This window comes from Pavona decussata, unplaced genomic scaffold, assembly GCF_977016875.1.
Source record: "Pavona decussata unplaced genomic scaffold, jaPavDecu1.1 SCAFFOLD_383, whole genome shotgun sequence".
NCBI lineage: Eukaryota > Metazoa > Cnidaria > Anthozoa > Scleractinia > Agariciidae > Pavona > Pavona decussata.
In genome coordinates this window covers 178,885-196,392 of record NW_028145756.1, presented here as the reverse complement: position 1 = coordinate 196,392, position 17,508 = coordinate 178,885, and the positions used below count along the sequence as shown (strand labels likewise).

General features: G+C 37.9%; 2 protein-coding genes and 1 pseudogene across 3 annotated transcripts in view; 2 read left to right on the top strand and 1 right to left on the bottom strand.

Moving 5' to 3' along the window:
* LOC146451822 (uncharacterized) overlaps positions 1-17,508 on the top strand; it is a 137,997-nt gene that overhangs the window by 78,465 nt on the left and 42,024 nt on the right. The window contains exons 13-16 of the mRNA XM_085098578.1: positions 10,081-10,152; positions 10,347-10,418; positions 11,549-11,617; positions 14,882-14,953. Of these exons, the coding sequence (XP_084954704.1) occupies positions 10,081-10,152; positions 10,347-10,418; positions 11,549-11,617; positions 14,882-14,953 (285 nt within the window). The remainder of the gene's footprint in view (positions 1-10,080; positions 10,153-10,346; positions 10,419-11,548; positions 11,618-14,881; positions 14,954-17,508) is intronic.
* LOC146451825 (uncharacterized) lies at positions 4,580-6,523 on the top strand (annotated as a pseudogene). Its single transcript, XR_014859914.1, has 2 exons — positions 4,580-4,851; positions 4,949-6,523. The product of XR_014859914.1 is annotated as an uncharacterized LOC146451825 (transcript).
* LOC146451824 (uncharacterized) lies at positions 6,920-8,572 on the bottom strand. Its single transcript, XM_085098581.1, has one exon. The coding sequence runs from the start codon at positions 8,494-8,496 to the stop codon at positions 6,931-6,933; it is 1,566 nt and encodes a 521-aa protein (XP_084954707.1). The 5' UTR covers positions 8,497-8,572; the 3' UTR covers positions 6,920-6,930.

The window sequence follows — 17,508 nt, the reverse complement described above, 5'->3', positions numbered from 1 at the left end:
AATTTTTGTGCATCTCCTGAATTAATCACATGATTGTATATAAATAAAACTTTTAGGCTTGCTGATCAATGGGATGAATGATATTGCATTCGCCTGAAATATTGTCCTTAAAGTTACAAAGTTGACCTTGAAGCTTCCTTTTTAGCCAACTGTCGATTTTTCGGAAAATGTTTAAACCTCAGGCATTCTTCCGATATATCCGCAACCTGGGAAAATCTATGTACTAAATGTAACAGAATTTCTGTGGTGTTTTATTTCGCATTATAGACCCTTTGTTCAACCATTTCAGATCTCTTGAGAATCAGAATACTTGTTAAAATAAGTTTTCTTTCTGTCTTCATTAAATTCAGTATTTCTGTATATATGTGTATATGTCTTTTGACGCATAAAATACAAGTAAAAGAAAGAATGCTCAAAAGACTCTATCGCCTAATCTAAAATGGGTGAAAATTGAGGCAAAGTCACCATAATTTTCCTCGTTCCAGGAAACTTATAAGGCTGTGCCATTCTCCCCCCAGGCTGTTCTCTCTGACTGTTACTCTTGTAGTTTCGCAGTCATGCCATCCCGCCCGTCTTTTCTCTGTCTTCTCACATTCATTTACATCCTTTACATCTCGATACTAGTAGTCTAGGGGGGATGTTTTAGTCCGGATTTTCGAGGTGGTTTCTCATTAATCTGTGGTGGCATACATTAACGCGGATGACGTCACCGCCTATTGTCTTGCTCACTCATTATAGGATGACGTCATATTTTATGTTAGCCTTACCAACAGGTTATAAACTGGTTTGACAGGTTTATCAATGATGTCGTGCTCTATTTTTAACTTATGGCAGTCATGGGCGAAACTACCGGTTTGACAGGTTTTTGAACTTATTTTTGGATACATGATGTCATATAGTACATACATAAATGCTTTATTGTATAGCTCCTCTTTGGAGGCCCTTCCGCCATACGTGAAAATAAAAATAAAAATAATTAAAACTCTACATTTGGATGGTAACATAGAGAGAAAGAAAAAAAAATACTATAATGAAAAAACTATGAATTGAAAAGATTCTCAAAAAAGTCTTTTTTTTAAAAAAGCTAAGTTTTCCCGTGTCTCTGATACGCTTCGATAAATTATTGTAGACTTTTGCTCCACGGAAGGCGAAAGCCCTTTGGCCACTCGCAAGCTCTAGGATCTACAATTTTCTAAGCTAAAGAATCTGCATTCGGAAGTCTTTTTAGAAAAAACAAAACTCAAATACGCGCGACACCCACGCGTGTGTCTAGGTAAAATAAAGACACATAACTAATAATGGCCAGTTTGTCTCCTTTTGGCCGTTTTGGCGTGGTTTTGGTCTTTCAGGCTTGGTTATGGCCTTTCTGGCCTGTGATTGGCCTTTTCTGACACCCTATATAACCTGACTTTTCCCGAAAACTCGGAAATAATGAAAAATATTTGTCGTGTGTATTTCTCGCCTAAATTAACTAAGCACCTTTCCCGACTAATGACTAAAAAAACGATTCGTTTCAGGTTGAGCTTTGTTGAGGATTAAAGAGTTAATACAGTCTTTTGTTGTCTTTGTTTATTTCAGCGCTCGGACTAAGAATGTACCGGTTCATAAATTCCTTGCTCCTAAATTCTGCGTGTTAAAACACACACAGAGATTTCACAATGTGTATATCTTAATAGAGTCAATTATGTTTGATGTTGATGACTGTCCACCTTTACTTACGTTAACAAGCTAGGGTCAATGCGCTTTTGGTTTCAGATCAGAGATATAAGCTCTTGTGCAACCTCTCTTCACGGTCCGTTAGCCACTAATTATGCAGAAGCAGTGACTTAAACCAAAACCTACATTTGCATAAAAACTTTACGGAAAAAGCCAATTAACTTATCATAAACAATAGACAGCTTAAGTTCATAGAAATAATCAATTAAAACACAATCAAAACACGCGACTACTAAATGCTTGCTATTAAACAACGCACATTTCTTGAGAGACCAAAAAGAACTTCATTGCCTTTAAATAGAGAATAAAAAAAATATAAAATTGTTTAACTACCAGAGATTTTGAAGGAATTAAGGTAACTCTCAACTCTATATCCGAATCGCCGAGTTTGCTTTCGTATGTTTATAAAAGTCATCTGTTCCTATACCTCAGAACGGTTTATGTCAGATTTAATTGTTGCTTTTTTAAGGGAATATATTGGTTCCATTACGGCAACTTAATGTGGACAGCGATATCGTTATCTGTAAACTTTTTTACCACGATGTCTAATTGGCGGCAAGAATATTAAGGATAATTCAAACAGCGAATTTCAATTTTCTTTTCAAATAGTTGAATGTTATGATGACACTTGTGCTTGTCTTTTTGCACTAAAAAAATGTTACCCTCATTGAAATGGTTGTGTAAAGATGCAATAGATTGTTAGTACTTATCCGTTAATGAGTTTATTTTCTAGAAAAATGATTTTCCAATGATTCAATTGGTAGCCTATTGGCGTTGATGCAATTTCTGGAAATGAATGCCAAAAGGAGCCCTGTTGATGCTTTTGAATGTTAATACATATGCAAATGTCGTTCTTGGAGGTTTCTTTCGCGTAACTAAAGTTTATTTTTGGTTATATGTTCACCTTAACAAAACACCTATTGACACGAACGAATATTTTCTATAAATGAACGCAAAAGGTGTATTTCTGTTTTTGCTGACCTTGTCTCCTCTTCCTCCTCCTCCTCCTCCTCGTCCACCTCCTCCACCTCCTCCACCTCCTCCACCTCCTCCCCCTCCTCCTCCTCCTCCTCCTCCTCAGGAGGAGGAAAAACAATAGAATTGAGGAAGAGGGGGAGGAGGAGGAGGAGGAGGAGGAGGAGGAGGAGGAGGAGGAGGAGGTGGTATTGGTGGTGGTGGAGGTTTTCCCCGAGGAGGAGGAGGAGGCGGAGTAAGAGAAGGAGGAGGAGGAGGAGGAAGAGGAAGAGGAGGCAAGGTCAGCAGAAACAGAAATACACCTTTTGCGTTCATTTATAGAAAATATTCGTTCGTGTCAATAGGTGTTTTGTTAAGGTGAACATATAACCAAAAATAAACTTCAGTTACGCGAAAGAAACCTCCAAGAACGACATTTGCATATGTATTAACATTCAAAAGCATCAACAGGGCTCCTTTTGGCATTTATTTCCAGAAATTGCATCAACGCCAATAGGCTACCAATTGAATCATTGGAAAATCATTTTTCTAGAAAATAAACTCATTAACGGATAAGTACTAACAATCTATTGCATCTTTACACAACCATTTCAATGAGGGTAACATTTTTTTAGTGCAAAAAGACAAGCACAAGTGTCATCATAACATTCAACTATTTGAAAAGAAAATTGAGATTCGCTGTTTGAATTATCCTTAGAATTATCCTTAATATTCTTGCCGCCAATTAGACATCGTGGTAAAAACGTTTACAGATAACGATACCGCTGTCCACGTTAAGTTGCCGTAATGGAACCAATATATTCCCTTAAAAGAGCAACAATTAAATCAGACATAACCCGTTCTGAGGCATAGGAACAGATGACTTTTATAAACATACGAAAGCAAACTCGGCGATTCGGATATAGAGTTGAGAGTTACCTTAATTCCTTCAAAATCTCTGGTAGTTAAACAATTTTATATTTTTTTTATTCTCTATTAAAAGGCAATAAAGTTCGTTTCAGGTCTCTCAAGAAAAGTGCGTTGTTTAATAGCAAGCATTTAGTAGTCGCGTGTTTTGATTGTGTTTTAATTGATTATTTCTATGAACTTAAGCTGTCTATTGTTTATGATAAATTAATTGGCTTTTTCCGTAGAGTTTTTATGCAAATGTAGGTTTTGGTTTAAGTCACTGCTTCTGCATAATTAGTGGCTAACGGACCGTGAAGAGAGGTTGCACAAGAACTTAAGTCTTTGATCTGAAAGCCAAAAGCGCATTGACCCTTGTTAACGTAAGTAAAGGTAGACAGCCATCAACATCAAACATAACCGACTTTAATGTGATATACATATTGCAACATCTGTGTGTGTGTTTTAACACGCAGAATTTAGGAGCAAGGAATTTATGAACCGGAACATTCTTAATCCGAGCGCTGTAATGAACAAAGACAACAAAAAACTGTATTAACTCTTTAATCCTCAACAAAGTTCAACCTGAAACGAATCTTTTTTAGTCATTAGGCGGGAAAGGTGCTAAGTTAATTTAGGCGAGAAACACAAACGACAAATATTTTTCAATATATCCGAGTTTTCGGTAAAAGTCAGCTTCTATAGAGTGTCAGAATAGGCCAAACACAGGCCTGAAAGGCCAAAACCATACCAAAAGGGACAAAAGGAGACAAACCATTAACGGGCCATTTGTAGTTATGTGCCTTTATTTTTCTTAGACACACGCGTGGGTGTCGCGCGTATTTGTTTTTTTTGTTTTTTTTGTTTTTTATAATCAGACTTCCGAATGCAGATTCTTTAGCTTAGAAATTGTAGATCCTGGAGCTTATCGTATTTTTTTCTTTCTCTCTATATTATCATCCAAATGGCTGTTATCGAGGTTGAGTACGCCGCTTAAGTAATCCAGCGGTCTTTTGATGAGCAGACGTCAAAACGAGGCTATCGGGTCGAACTTGCAAGAAAAAGTAAGAGAAAACCTATGGAGAGTGTAAATATCACCCAAAATCTTCCAGAATCGGCCTTTTTTTCCGCTGAAGAGAAGGTCCAGTTACTCAGTGGTAATTGCCCACGGCACCTGACTAAAGAAAGACTAAAGGAATGGTTATCATACCGGAAAGGAACAGCAAAAGATGGTAGTGCGCCGTCGGACGCTACGAAGGCTGAGCTATCTCAAAGGTATTAAGGACTGCAATATTTATTTCCCAGTGTCATTGCCTAAAGCGGTTTGATTTGAAAGTATAAGTTCTATTTTAATCTGTTTTACTTTCCGCAGGGTCGTCAGCTATATCAAGAATGGGTGGGAGGAAAATTTTACGGACAAATGGCAACACTTGACATCAAGTAAACAAATAATGGATCAAACGACGTCCTTCACAACGACCACTTGTGAGTTTCCTGGATCTGTTCAATGGGTTTCTATTGTTGACGCGAAGAACGATGTCCCTGGATTTAATATGCAAAACATCGTTTCCTACTTCATTGAAAGAAAAGCCAAAGACAACGAGTCCAACAAAGACTACAAGAACGTCAGCACCAAAGCTTTCGGTTTGTTTCGACATGGACACATCCAAAAACTGGAACTCGCTCGTGACAATGACAAAGTACATTTCCGATGCGACTGCCTACCTGAAATGAAAAAAAAACTTGAGGTATAATGTAAAACTCTCACTGTGTAATGATGGTGAACATGAAGGTGATATCGCATTTGCTAGCTGCCCCTGCCCAGCTGGCAAAGGTCCACTTGGTTCTTGTAAACACATAGCCGCCCTTTGTTATGCACTTGAAGAATTTGTGAGACTGAGGTGTACACGGGAATTTGAGACATGTACCTCAAGACTGCAAACGTGGAACCAACCGAGAAAGAGGAAACTTGATTCGCAGTCAGTATATAAAATTGATTTTTAGAAAAAAGATTTATGGAAGAGAAGAAAGGAACACTGCCAAACCTTTGAATGATCCTAGACGTCCATCTGAAAGGAACAATGATCCAAAAAAGGTCAACAGAGAACTTCTTGATGATATCAAGAGGTTAAAACCAAATTGTGGTTTCTTTTGTTTGCTGTCAGATGAAAAATTGTACCAAACAAAAAATGAAATTATTTCACCAATTAAAGAGCACCCTGTCTCACTCACTGAGATTTTTGACCGAGCAAAAAGAATCAAGAGAAACCTTATGGTTAGTGATCAAGAGAGACGGAACATTTCAGTAGCTACAAAATCTCAAAGTAATTGTCAAGCATGGTTTGCACATAGACGTGTTCGCATAACAGCCTCTCAGTGCAAGCGAGCTATACTCAAGCCTCCTACAAGTCCAACAAAAGCAATGAAGGAAATCTTTCACGATAACAAACAGTACCAAAGTAATAAGATGAAGCAGGGACTAAAAGATGAAAAGAAGATCTTACGACTATATGAAGACAAACTGGATTGCAAAGTCAGTGAGACAGGTTTTGTAATGTCTCAGTCATCCCTTCCTTGGGGCCTCTCCAGATGGGGAGGTAGATGGGGGACTAGTGGAGATAAAGCGAATCTTCCCAGGTGACTTATCTCTAAAGGAGGCAGTATGTAAACGTGGTATATGTAAAGATAGCAGTCATGGGTTGGTGATCAACAAGAATCACAAGTTTTACTATCAAGTCCAGCAGCTGATGTTATGTACGGGGTGTTCCTGGACTGATCTGGTACTATCTGACACTGTTAATCTAATTATTTTACATGTTAAGAAAGACAGTAGATTTCTTTCTGATGTAATCCCAAAGCTGGAACAGTTTTATGACAATCACATCTCTCTGGAACTAGCTGATGGACTTCCAAGACTAAGTAAATTAATTAGTTGAAATGACTGAAGTCAAGCAACTAATTCTAAAATTTTACATATTTTGTGCCTACTTAGGACATCAATAGACATAAATGGAGTCATTCAAACAATTTATTGTGCACATGCGTTAAAATTTCTCACTGAGTAGAGAGTGAAAAGTATTTTACATTTTTTCAAAGGATTAAGAGCTGCACTATAAAGGCTAATTTAGAGAGGAACATTTGAACTACACTGAGTTGTTATGGGCTGTGCACAAACTTCATCTGTTGTACAGTTGTACCCTTTGTTATATTTTTATAAAGTACTGATGGAATATTCTCATGAAATAACCATTATTTGAATACACAGTCTGCTGTTTACTGTCTTATAGATTTAATGAAGGCAATTTTACTTTACTCTACTTTACTTTACCTAAGTCAAAAATATCATTGTCATTGCTAACCATCTACTAATGGTGGGAGAAAGTTTGATAACATTGCACACACAAAAAATATCATATCAATAACACCATTCCTGCACAATGTTATGGGGACAAAGTCTAAAATATGGTAGTTTTTTATTCTTTCCATGGCCCTTTCAACATGGATTCTCAGAGATGCAATCCTTCTTGTTTCCAGTAGTTCACTTTCACTAAATTGACCTGACTCATTCATGAATGGAGGAAGATTCACTTTTACCCCTTTAATTGCCAGCATCTCTTGAATGTTAAAACCTCTATCAGCCATTATAACATCACCATACTGTAGTTTCTCCATAAGTCCTGACTTTTGGGTTAGTTCCTTGTCAGAAATGCTGCCACCATACAGGGTTGACACAAATGAAATCCCTCCTTTTGGTACAATACCTACCAAGGCTTTCAAGGTGTTGGTATTTTTGTATGAAGAAAATGTTACCTTTTGGGCTTCTGGGTTGTTTGGCTTTTCTATGTATATCTCAGTAGCATCAATTATTAGAGAAGTTGATGAATACTTCTTGCTAAAGCATTCAGGCATGTGTAATTTAACAATCTCTCTTGAGGGAAATGTATCAAGTTCTTTGAATCTGAAGAACATAAACTTGATCCAGGTATTAACAATCTGAGATACTACACTTTGGCACACTCCAAATCTAGCTGATAAGTCTTCTTCTAGTAGGCCAACTTTCAAACGACAAAGCACCATAAAAAATTTATCCTCAACAGTCAAAGTCCTGCTTGGTCCAGGTTTATATTTGTTTTTGATTTCTCTTACATTTTGGGTGTTTTGGTAGTCTAAGTGAGTTGCTGCTTCTCTCCCAAGAAAGTCAAGAACCATCGAAAACACTTCATAGTTTTCGAATCCAGTGCAAAACCGAAATAATTTATCATTATCCTTCACAGTTTCGATACTGAAGGCTTTCTTCTTAGCTAATAATTCCAGCTCCTTCCTGGCACTTCCTTCTTCTTCAAGTTGTTTTCCCAGCTCTTGTATTTTGTTGTTCAACTGACGCTCTTTAGCCTGCCATTTCTCAAGTAAACACGAGATTTCTTCATCCTTCAACTTAAGTTTTTGTTCCCAGTTTTCAGGTCCAGTTAGAAATAAATCTTCATTTTCTAGATGTTCGGTTCCTCCACCATCTGAACTAGATAACAAATCGGCGTTGTTTTCACCAAATTCAATGTTTTTCGACTCGAACAATGAATGCAGTGATTTCACAGTTTTCCCTTTGTTCGTGATTATCGTTGCTCTTTCAGTGGGCTTTTTCCTCTTTGGTTTTTCGGTGCTAAAAATAAACTTCGTCGGTACGGAGCCTCGCTTTAAACGAGTTTTTTGTCCTCCCGGTGGTTTTGTAAAGCAACTGGCTTCAAAATGCTGACTACAAACGTAAGAGTTTTTAGTTATTGGAGTGTTCTCTCGACGTAGTTTCACGAGCCATTGTGCCAGCAATGTTTTTCTCCTCAGCGGAAGTGAATGCCATGACAAGTTCTTGCATTTCGGTTTGGAACTTCGATTTTGACATCCAAAAGCTATGCAGTGCTTAACCATGGATAAAGACACTCAAACGACGAAAAAATATTTAGTAAATGTCAAACTACGTATTCCAAGTCTCTAATATTTTCTTGTACTTCGGGGCGAGCTTGGCCCGATAGCCTCGTTTTGGCCTACGCTCATCGAGAGACCGCTAATTTCGCGTGCCCAACTTCGATAAGAGCGATTGTAAATAGTTTTCATTATTATTATTTTTATTTTCACGTATGGCGGAAGGGCCTCCAAAGAGGAGCTATACAATAAAGTATGTATGTATGTACTATATGATGTCATGTATCCAAAAATAACTTCAAAAACCTGTAAACCGGTGATACCGCCCATGACTGCCATAAGTTAAAAATAGAGCATGACATCATTGATAAACCTGTCAAACCAGTTTATAACCTGTTGGTAAGGCTAAAATAAAATATGACGTCATCCTATAGTGAGTGAGCAAGGCAATAGGCGGTGACGTCATCCGCGTTAATGTATACCACCTCAGATTAATGAGAAACCACCTCGAAAATCCGGACTAAAACATCCCCCCCCGACTACTGATACTCTTCTTTCCCTGCCTGATCTGCCACTCGGTCCTCTTAGATGAGTGCTAACAGCTTTTGAAGTTCCTTCGAATTTCAGTCTGTTTCCCTTCTGTTGCTATTCACATGACCCAGTAAGCTACTAGGAGGAACCCCGAAATGATGCAGCCATGCTTTACAGCAGATGTTGTTCTAAACTAGCCTGCCAGTTTACTTTCGTCCAGAACTTCACGTTCAAAATTATGGTACATTACTGTACTGTGTTCATGATCTCATCTGGTATATCGCACGCATTCATGATGATGAAAAAGATACTTCTGGGCGAAGAGAAGTGCTTTTAAAAAATTTACAAATTAAACTGTGCATGTAATCTCGTACCCAAATGTTTGGCTTCCGAGAAAATATCTGGTAAAATTAGTCACGTTCTCCAACCTGATTGGGCAATGAAAATGGCCAGATGTAAGTCGCTTCAACCTTTTTTGCCAGACTTTTCAAATCTTTGCTTTGCAGACGCGTATATGTAGACGCGAGCATGTCTTGACACTTCTGCCCTTGTGCAAAGTTGTTTTTTTTTTTTATCTCTATTTAAACTCAGTGTTTCGTTAAATTCCAAAATTAAAAGTTTTTTTAAAACATCTGATCAAAGTTTTCAACTCTGGTGTTACTCGGTCCATTCTCGCTTAATCTTCTCTGATCTCAAATTCTAGATCATCTCTAACCCACCTTTAAACATCGCTTATTGTGTTGGCTGGAGTTTCCTTTTTCTCAACCGGATGAAATGTTCCTTACCCCTTATCATTATTGCATTATTTTTTTTATTATCCCTGTCACGCTTGTGGTAAAAGCTTCGTTGGGTACTGCTTTTTGAGGCGAGGCCATATCAGAAGCTTGTTTGTGATTGGGCCTTCATTTCCAATCCAACCGGAGTTTTCGGCTATAATATCCAGTTACTTCCGAAACTGTTCGGAAGATCAAATAATTACGTTCATTTTTTTATTAACTTTAGAAAATCTACTCGTACTACTACTCGTACTTTTAACACACTGCTTTCTTCTATTTCCAGGGAATTGTCCTCCAACAAACTGAAGTCTCTGCCAGATTATGCATTTTCTGGCTGCAGTGAATTAATGAATTTGTAAGGGAATTTATTGTAACTTTTTTCTACCTGTTTTGTTTCTTTTAGTAAAGCACAGAGCAACTTTAGTTTTAGGGTCTATTTTGGATTTGGGCCCCATATCGATTGAGCTTATTGAGATTATTGCGGCAAATAAATGAGGCGCAAAACTTGACTCATTATGTTAATATTTTTCATTTCTTTATTTTTCCAAGGCTTCTGAACTTTAATAACATCTCAAGAATCAACCGCCACACTTTTGCTGGGCTTAACAACTTGCAGATACTGTGAGTTTCTCATTTCTTAATATAAGGAGCTGGAAGGTGAGGATTTTTGTTGGGTATGAATTGTGAATCGGCTGCAGTATAGGGAATTAGGGCTGAGGCTGAGGCTGGAAAAAGTGAACTGTGCGCAGAGAATATATTTTGAGATCTTAACTGGAATGAAGACTAGTTTCTAATAATTTGCAATCGTCCAACGTATTTTCTGAGCGATTTTGATTCGTAATTTTAGTCGATCAATATTTTTACTTATTCGTTGAACTGTGAAGATGAATTTCAGTCTTTGTGAAGATTAAATCTACTTTAACTCACATTATAGCATTTAAGTCGTTTGTTTAAGGTTACCCGGTACCTTCAGAGGTGTCTTCAGAGGTGTCCCGCGTCCAAGCGATGTAGCGCGTCCGGTTTAAACTATAGATACCTGAACCCTTATGTCAAATTAAAGCTTATAGACCTGGCTATTCAACTAACCAAGAATTTTGAAATAAAATGAATTGCCGAATTTTTAGCGCTGTTTTCTAGAATAATTTTTTTTCACTTGGAGGAGCCACTTCAAAGAGCTAAAACTCAAAAGGAATTTGTTCGTTTGCCTTCAAATTTGGACAGTAGCAAGTTAATATATAAACAACAAAAACGTGTCTGCAAATTTTTTCTTTCGAAATATCTTTTCTCCGAGAGCGATTTTTGTACGATTACTCCACATTCTTTTCATTCTATTTCGAAAATGCTCTATAACTTTTCACAGCGATTGAATATGGCAAAACGCAGACACGTTTTTTCAGCGCTTTGGGTCCGCAAAACTGAGGAGCAAATTAAATTAGCAAAAAACAAAATTCACTTTGACTTGTAGCTTTAAAAAGGTGATTCTGACGCTTGCATTTAGAGGTCGTGAAAAATGCGACAATTTATTTTATTTCAAAATTCTTGGTATGGTTTGATAGTCAGTTCTATAAGCTTTAATTTGATATAGAGGTTTAGGTATCTACAGTTTAAAATGGACGCGCTACATCGCTTAAACGCGAGACACCTCTGAAGGTATCGGGTAACCTTAAAGAGAGTAGCACTCAGTGCTCATCTCAAATTAGCAATAAACTTGTGGCCCTCTATCTGATTTCTCCTTTGAATTTGTTTACCAGGATGATTGTACACAACAGCTTGAGCTACATCCATGCACACGCTTTTGCCAACACGTCCCTCAAATTATTGTAAGTAAACGTTTTATTATACGTTCGTCAAGTTCCTCAGAGATGACACTGCCTCAGGGCTGCATCCGTCACAGTACTTTCTAATAACAACTGTTGTAGCAATTGTTATTAGAAACTGCTTCTTTCAGCCACATATATGGAGCTTTGGGTTAAATGAGGTTTAGTTTTGCATCTAAGCTAACCACTTCATACCCAAACATTTAAAATACAAATACGCGAATCGAAAATACTCGTGAAGCTAGGGCTATGTGGGATGAATGATTCAAAGTGATGCTGTCTTTTGTCATTTGTCTTTACCCTGTACTTTTGGTTCCTGATGTCTCCTTCTTCATCGCTGCTCACGCTGAGTTTCGTTGTTTAATCTCCCTCGGCGAATCTGTCTTGTCCCTTGTGTGTCCTCCTGTGTTTCATTGGCATCACAATTTGGTCGTGTTTCACCAATAGTAAACATTTTTAACTGTTCGATGAATAAGCACGTTCAGCCCTCAATGAATAAACACGAGTTTCGTCTGACGCCAGCCTGTTTTCCAACCCGTTGGTGCCTAGTAACCTTCCCTTTGTCTGAAATCAATCAAACTTTCCTTACACTGTTGCCAGGCAACAGCACGGACACCTCCAACGATAGATAGAAATATATTTTTCGTTCGAATTCGCGCCCGACAAATTTATTAACCTCGCCACGCCTGGGCCCTCGGCCCTTGTTTAGCGAGGAGTAAACGTCTTGGAAATTAAGAGCCGAAAAGAACCACCAAGGATCAACTGAGGTAATCAGTTTTAGCTTTGCCCAAACGTCACGATCAGCTTTCAGTACTGATCCACTGACCCCTTTATGGACCGTGTCACGTATGATCCCGACAAATTTCCTGGCTTGTTTTGTGTCTCCTTGCTGTGCGTAGGGTCATGTTTTTGACCCATGTCAGACACCAGCTTTCTTTTCGCAACTTCTTAACTTGCGTACATTGTCTTTATTCTCCAAAATATTCCACTTGTAATTCAAATGACCTTTTTTTTTCTTTTCACCAGAAATCAACTAGTTTTAACTTTAGCCAACATTTTCAAAACGCGTTTTGTTGCAAAACTTGACTGCCGCATTTTTTAGAAAAGGGCGGGCTTGTCAAAAACAGATTTTGTCGACACGATCCACGTGCCAAGCGTCGTCTTTGCATGAATAATCCTTATCGTCGTTGCAAAAAGAAGAGTGTCCTTGGTGTCCGGGTCGGACATATAAAGCGATGAAACCACAGTGAAAAAAAATATCTCTTGCTCACGACAGCAAAACAAACCGAGTCGAATCTCATCCTGGATTACAAGCTTATGGCAAGCTGTAATAACCTACATAAAATACAACAGCTAAAATTACTCTCCAAAAGCAAAATTCAGATAACATAAAACAAGCTAACAACCTTACCACATAATTGAGACGACACGGTAAGAGGTAAGAAATCACAACCAGAACACATTGTTCACGAGCGCGTGACTACATGCTTTTGGAAAAAAGACACGCTACTAATTAAGGCATTATGGTCTTACGCAACTACAAAAAACCTGGAACGGAGCGGATCAGCGACTAATGTTGAGGAATAGCCTTAACACTTGGTACAATTCCACCAAGCGAGCTCCTCGCCTTCGGCATATTTGAGAGATAAGATCTTAGCGCTTGCACCACAATCTATTTCGAATCATATTGGTCGCTGCTTGACCAACATCTCTGCGAATACAGCTCTTTCTCTCACGGCTTGTATCCTCACAACTATGATATCTTCAAGCCCTTCTTCGCTTTCAATATTGTCATCATCCTCATCATCATCATCATTATCATCATCATCATCATCATCATCATCATCATTGTTCACAGATTTTTTTTCCTGGTGCATTTTCTGGCAAAACGATTATTTCCATTATACCGTTTACACGTCTTTCACAACGCAGGGCAATCCTTTTTTCGGGGTGGATGTTCATACCTGCAAAACTTACAGGAGATCTTCTTCTATTGCGCATTTGACTTTCCATCTGAGACTTTATTCGGTTTTGTTTTCTTCGTCTTGACTTGACTAACGCTGTCAACCGGCAGTAACCTATTCTCTCCGACATACATCAACGCATTTATTGAGGGTCAGTTCTCTTATCCTGAGAAGCTATTTATTGGTTTCCTCGCTCCTGATTCCCAATGTGTCCGATCGAGTATGAGACTGTCGCGCAAACAATCGAAAAAATTGTGGGTCTTTGCCAGGGTTTTCAGTTCAGCGACGAAATTGTCAACCGTTTCCGTTGAAAGCTTGTCCCTCTTGTTGAAACAGTATCTCTGGTAGATCTCGTCTACTTCACCGATGCAGTTCCTTTCCATCTTGCCGATGACTACACGCCAGTCGTTCACGTTCTCCCCTTCGGTATAACTGAAGGTTTTGATCACCTTGAGGCCATCGTCGCCGATTGCGTGCTTGAACATTTCAAGCTGATACTCGGGACTGTACTTTCCCTTTCTAACCGACAAATAACGAAATAAGTGTTGTACTTCTCTTTTCACAGCTTCCAATTCTCAGTGATTTCTTCTGTAGTCCTCAAATCTAAATGCCTGGGCCCAGTTGCTCGAAGCATGGTTAGCGCTAACCTGGGTTAAATGCCATGACAACTTATAGGTTTTAATACCTCTTAACCAATGGTTAGCGCTAACCATGCTTCGAGCAACTCAGCCCTGGGCGGTAAGATCTCGTGAAACATTGTCGGATTGCGACGTTTGAGGTTGTTCCACCGAGGCTTGAACAGCAGAAATTTCTTCATCTCCTGGCATCGTAGACGGTTTATGTTGTCAACGACAAATACAGAGTTAAACACGCGCTACCACCATGTTATAACAACACAAGAAGAATGTTATAACAACACAACGCCAGAGTTCTTGACTGCGGTCCTACATCTTACAACTAAGGCTATAACACCTTTCTAGAATAATAAACCTCATTGAAACTGCATAGATTACGCACGCGAAAGAATATAGCATATTATGACAATCTCCCACTCGTAATTCAAATTACTTTTTTTAACCAGAAATACAACTAGTTTTAACTTTAGCCAACATTTTGAAAAGGTTTTTCGTTGCCAAACTTGCCTGCCGCGTTTTTTAAAAAAAGGGTGGGTATGTCAAATACAGATTTTATCAACACAATCTCTGTGCCAAACATCGTCTTAATATGAATAATCCTTACCTTCGTTGTCAAAACAAGCGCATCCTACTTTTAGCTTAATATAATTTTTTTTATTTTTTTTTAGGTTTCTCCATAACAACGCGATCAAATATATTGACGGCAATGCCTTTGGAGGTCTGAACAATCTCAAGTCACTGTAAGGTTTTTGTATTTTTGAGTTGATGTTGCTTTCCGCTCTAACGTCAATATCGTATGATTGTAGCCTGGTTAGTCATTTTGCGTAGAAGTTGTCACAAAGAGTTCGTTATCTTAGATAAGCAGCTGGTATATCATGTTGAACAGGTCCGTAACAGGGGAGAGGCAGGAGGAGCTCGAGCTCCTCCCCCCCCCCCCCCCCCCGAGAATTTTTGGAAGAGAAAAAAAAAACAAATAAATAATTAAACGATAGTGTCAAAACATAATTTAAAAAAAAACGTGCAACAATCAATCTTAAATTCTGCAAGTTCATTTTCACAACCTTTAATAATTTGTTTATTACCTGACAGTTTCCTCCGCTGACATTTGGCTTTAATACAACAGCAACAAAGGCATTCCTTCCCTCTGAATCGGAAATAAGAACCAAAATCATTATGACCGATAAAGAGACTTCGCGTTTTTTTTAAAACTTCATCGCTATAATTCAAGCGCGCTATTTTTTTTTTTTTTTTTTTTTATTTTTAGACGAATTCTCCTGAGGAAGGATTCTTACTAGCCTGCGAACGCAGACGTATTTCCAGCTGTCGAGATTCTCTCCGCCGATCTCGACAGCCGTAAATACGTCTGCGTTCGCAGGCTAGATTCTTACTGGCCGATTCCACGTTCACTGCAAAAAGAGAAAGGAAAATTTGTTGTCGTCTTTTTACGTTCTCCTTCAAACATGAAATTAGGCAATTTTACGTGGTAGTCCGCGTACACTGACGGCAAAGAAATGTACCAAAAAGTGTGATGCAGGTGCAAAGTTATTGGTCCGCTTACTAAATCTATTCCATTTTTGATGTTCTCGTTGTCATCGGTCTGTTTTTTGACTAACTGGGGAAGGGGGGTGTAGCTTTGTTTAACCAATTTCCTTGGGGGGGGGGGGGGGGTGGTTGCTCCTTGCGCGCTAACGAAAGACGTTGTTTTCAAAAATATGCTGCTGGTTTTAAATTGTTTAAATTTCGCCAGGTATCATTAAAACCACAAATACATCATGTATCATATCAGAAAGAGATTGTCTTCCCATATAAGGAATCCCGATTTTCCTACGCTTATTCTAATACAAACACGGAGAAAATTAAAAGTGGTGATTTCTCGGCTTTAAATTCAATTATTTTTCAGTTCACAAGGCTTCAATCGATTTTCCTGATTTTCTCAAGGCACAAGTGTTTCTGATCAACTTAAGTCACACCATGATTCTTACTTTACTACAACCTTATAATGGACAAAAGATGAATGAAATCGACTCCGCTAAGTTTTGCCAGAAAATTCAGATTTTACTCGATTTTTCCTGACTGCCGCTTTTAATTTCCTCAGGCCTTACCTGCCTGTTCAATTATATGGCGTATTGTAAGACTAATATTATATAATCTTACAAATCATAAATAAGTAGTTAGATATTTACCGCTTTTGGCACACTTTTGAAAATTTCACTGAATTCATATCTGATTCAACAATGACTCCTGCAACGGAGACGCCATAAACCACACATTATCTCACCCCAATAACTACATAAAATACTATTTCAGCCTTTGAATTCAAAAAACCTAAATTTTTATCCTCGGTTTTCAAAAACCTAAAAACCTAAAAACCTAAATTTAGCTTTTAACCTAAAACCTAAAACTCCTGCAACGGAGACGCTAAATTTTCCTTGCTTTTTTCAAAACTGGTTTAAACCGGTTATTCAATTTTATGTAACCTTATTTATATGAACAACCAATTTGATCACAATGATAAAACATATTTTATACATCCAACATTTGAAAATTACGGAGCCTCAGTTGATGGTTATATAATCAATCGAAAAAGATTAGAACCTAGAAAAGGATATTTGTCTGAGAATGGCTATTATATAATTTCTCCGGGACGTAACAATACATGCCCCGCTCATCGATTCGTCTATGAGGCCGTAAACCAGACAAATATTCCTCCTGGATTGCAAATAAATCACATTGATTCCAATCGCCAGAACAATTCAATTGTAAATTTGCAATTGGTTACAGCCTCTGAAAATATGAAACACATGCACAAAGCCAGAAAAGAATTTTTGATCAGTTCATATTCTGAAGAAGAATTGCAAACAGTCAATAGATTAATGGAATTTCCACCAATGGAAGACAATGATTGTGAGTTTACACGCACAGAAAACAGGTTAATTAATAAGATGTTTTATAGAATGTGTAACGATTTGGATGACAAAGATTTTCCATTGTACAGGGATTAATCATCAATGAATACAAGAGTTGTTTGGCTATGTTTTGAATTCAACAATGGTTGATGTCTTTTTGGAGGGTAATTTGGACATGAATTTGATTTTACCTTTAAGCTTAAAGAGATATTTTGTATAATACATTATTGTATGAGAGAAATGAAAAATAAAAAAATAGACAACGCAAACATGAATTCTTCTGCTGGTGAAAATCCATCATCGCAAATTCCAGCAGAAAATACGATTATTTTTAATGGAAAAATATATTATATCCATCCAATTTATACTAATTATTGCACCCGAAAATC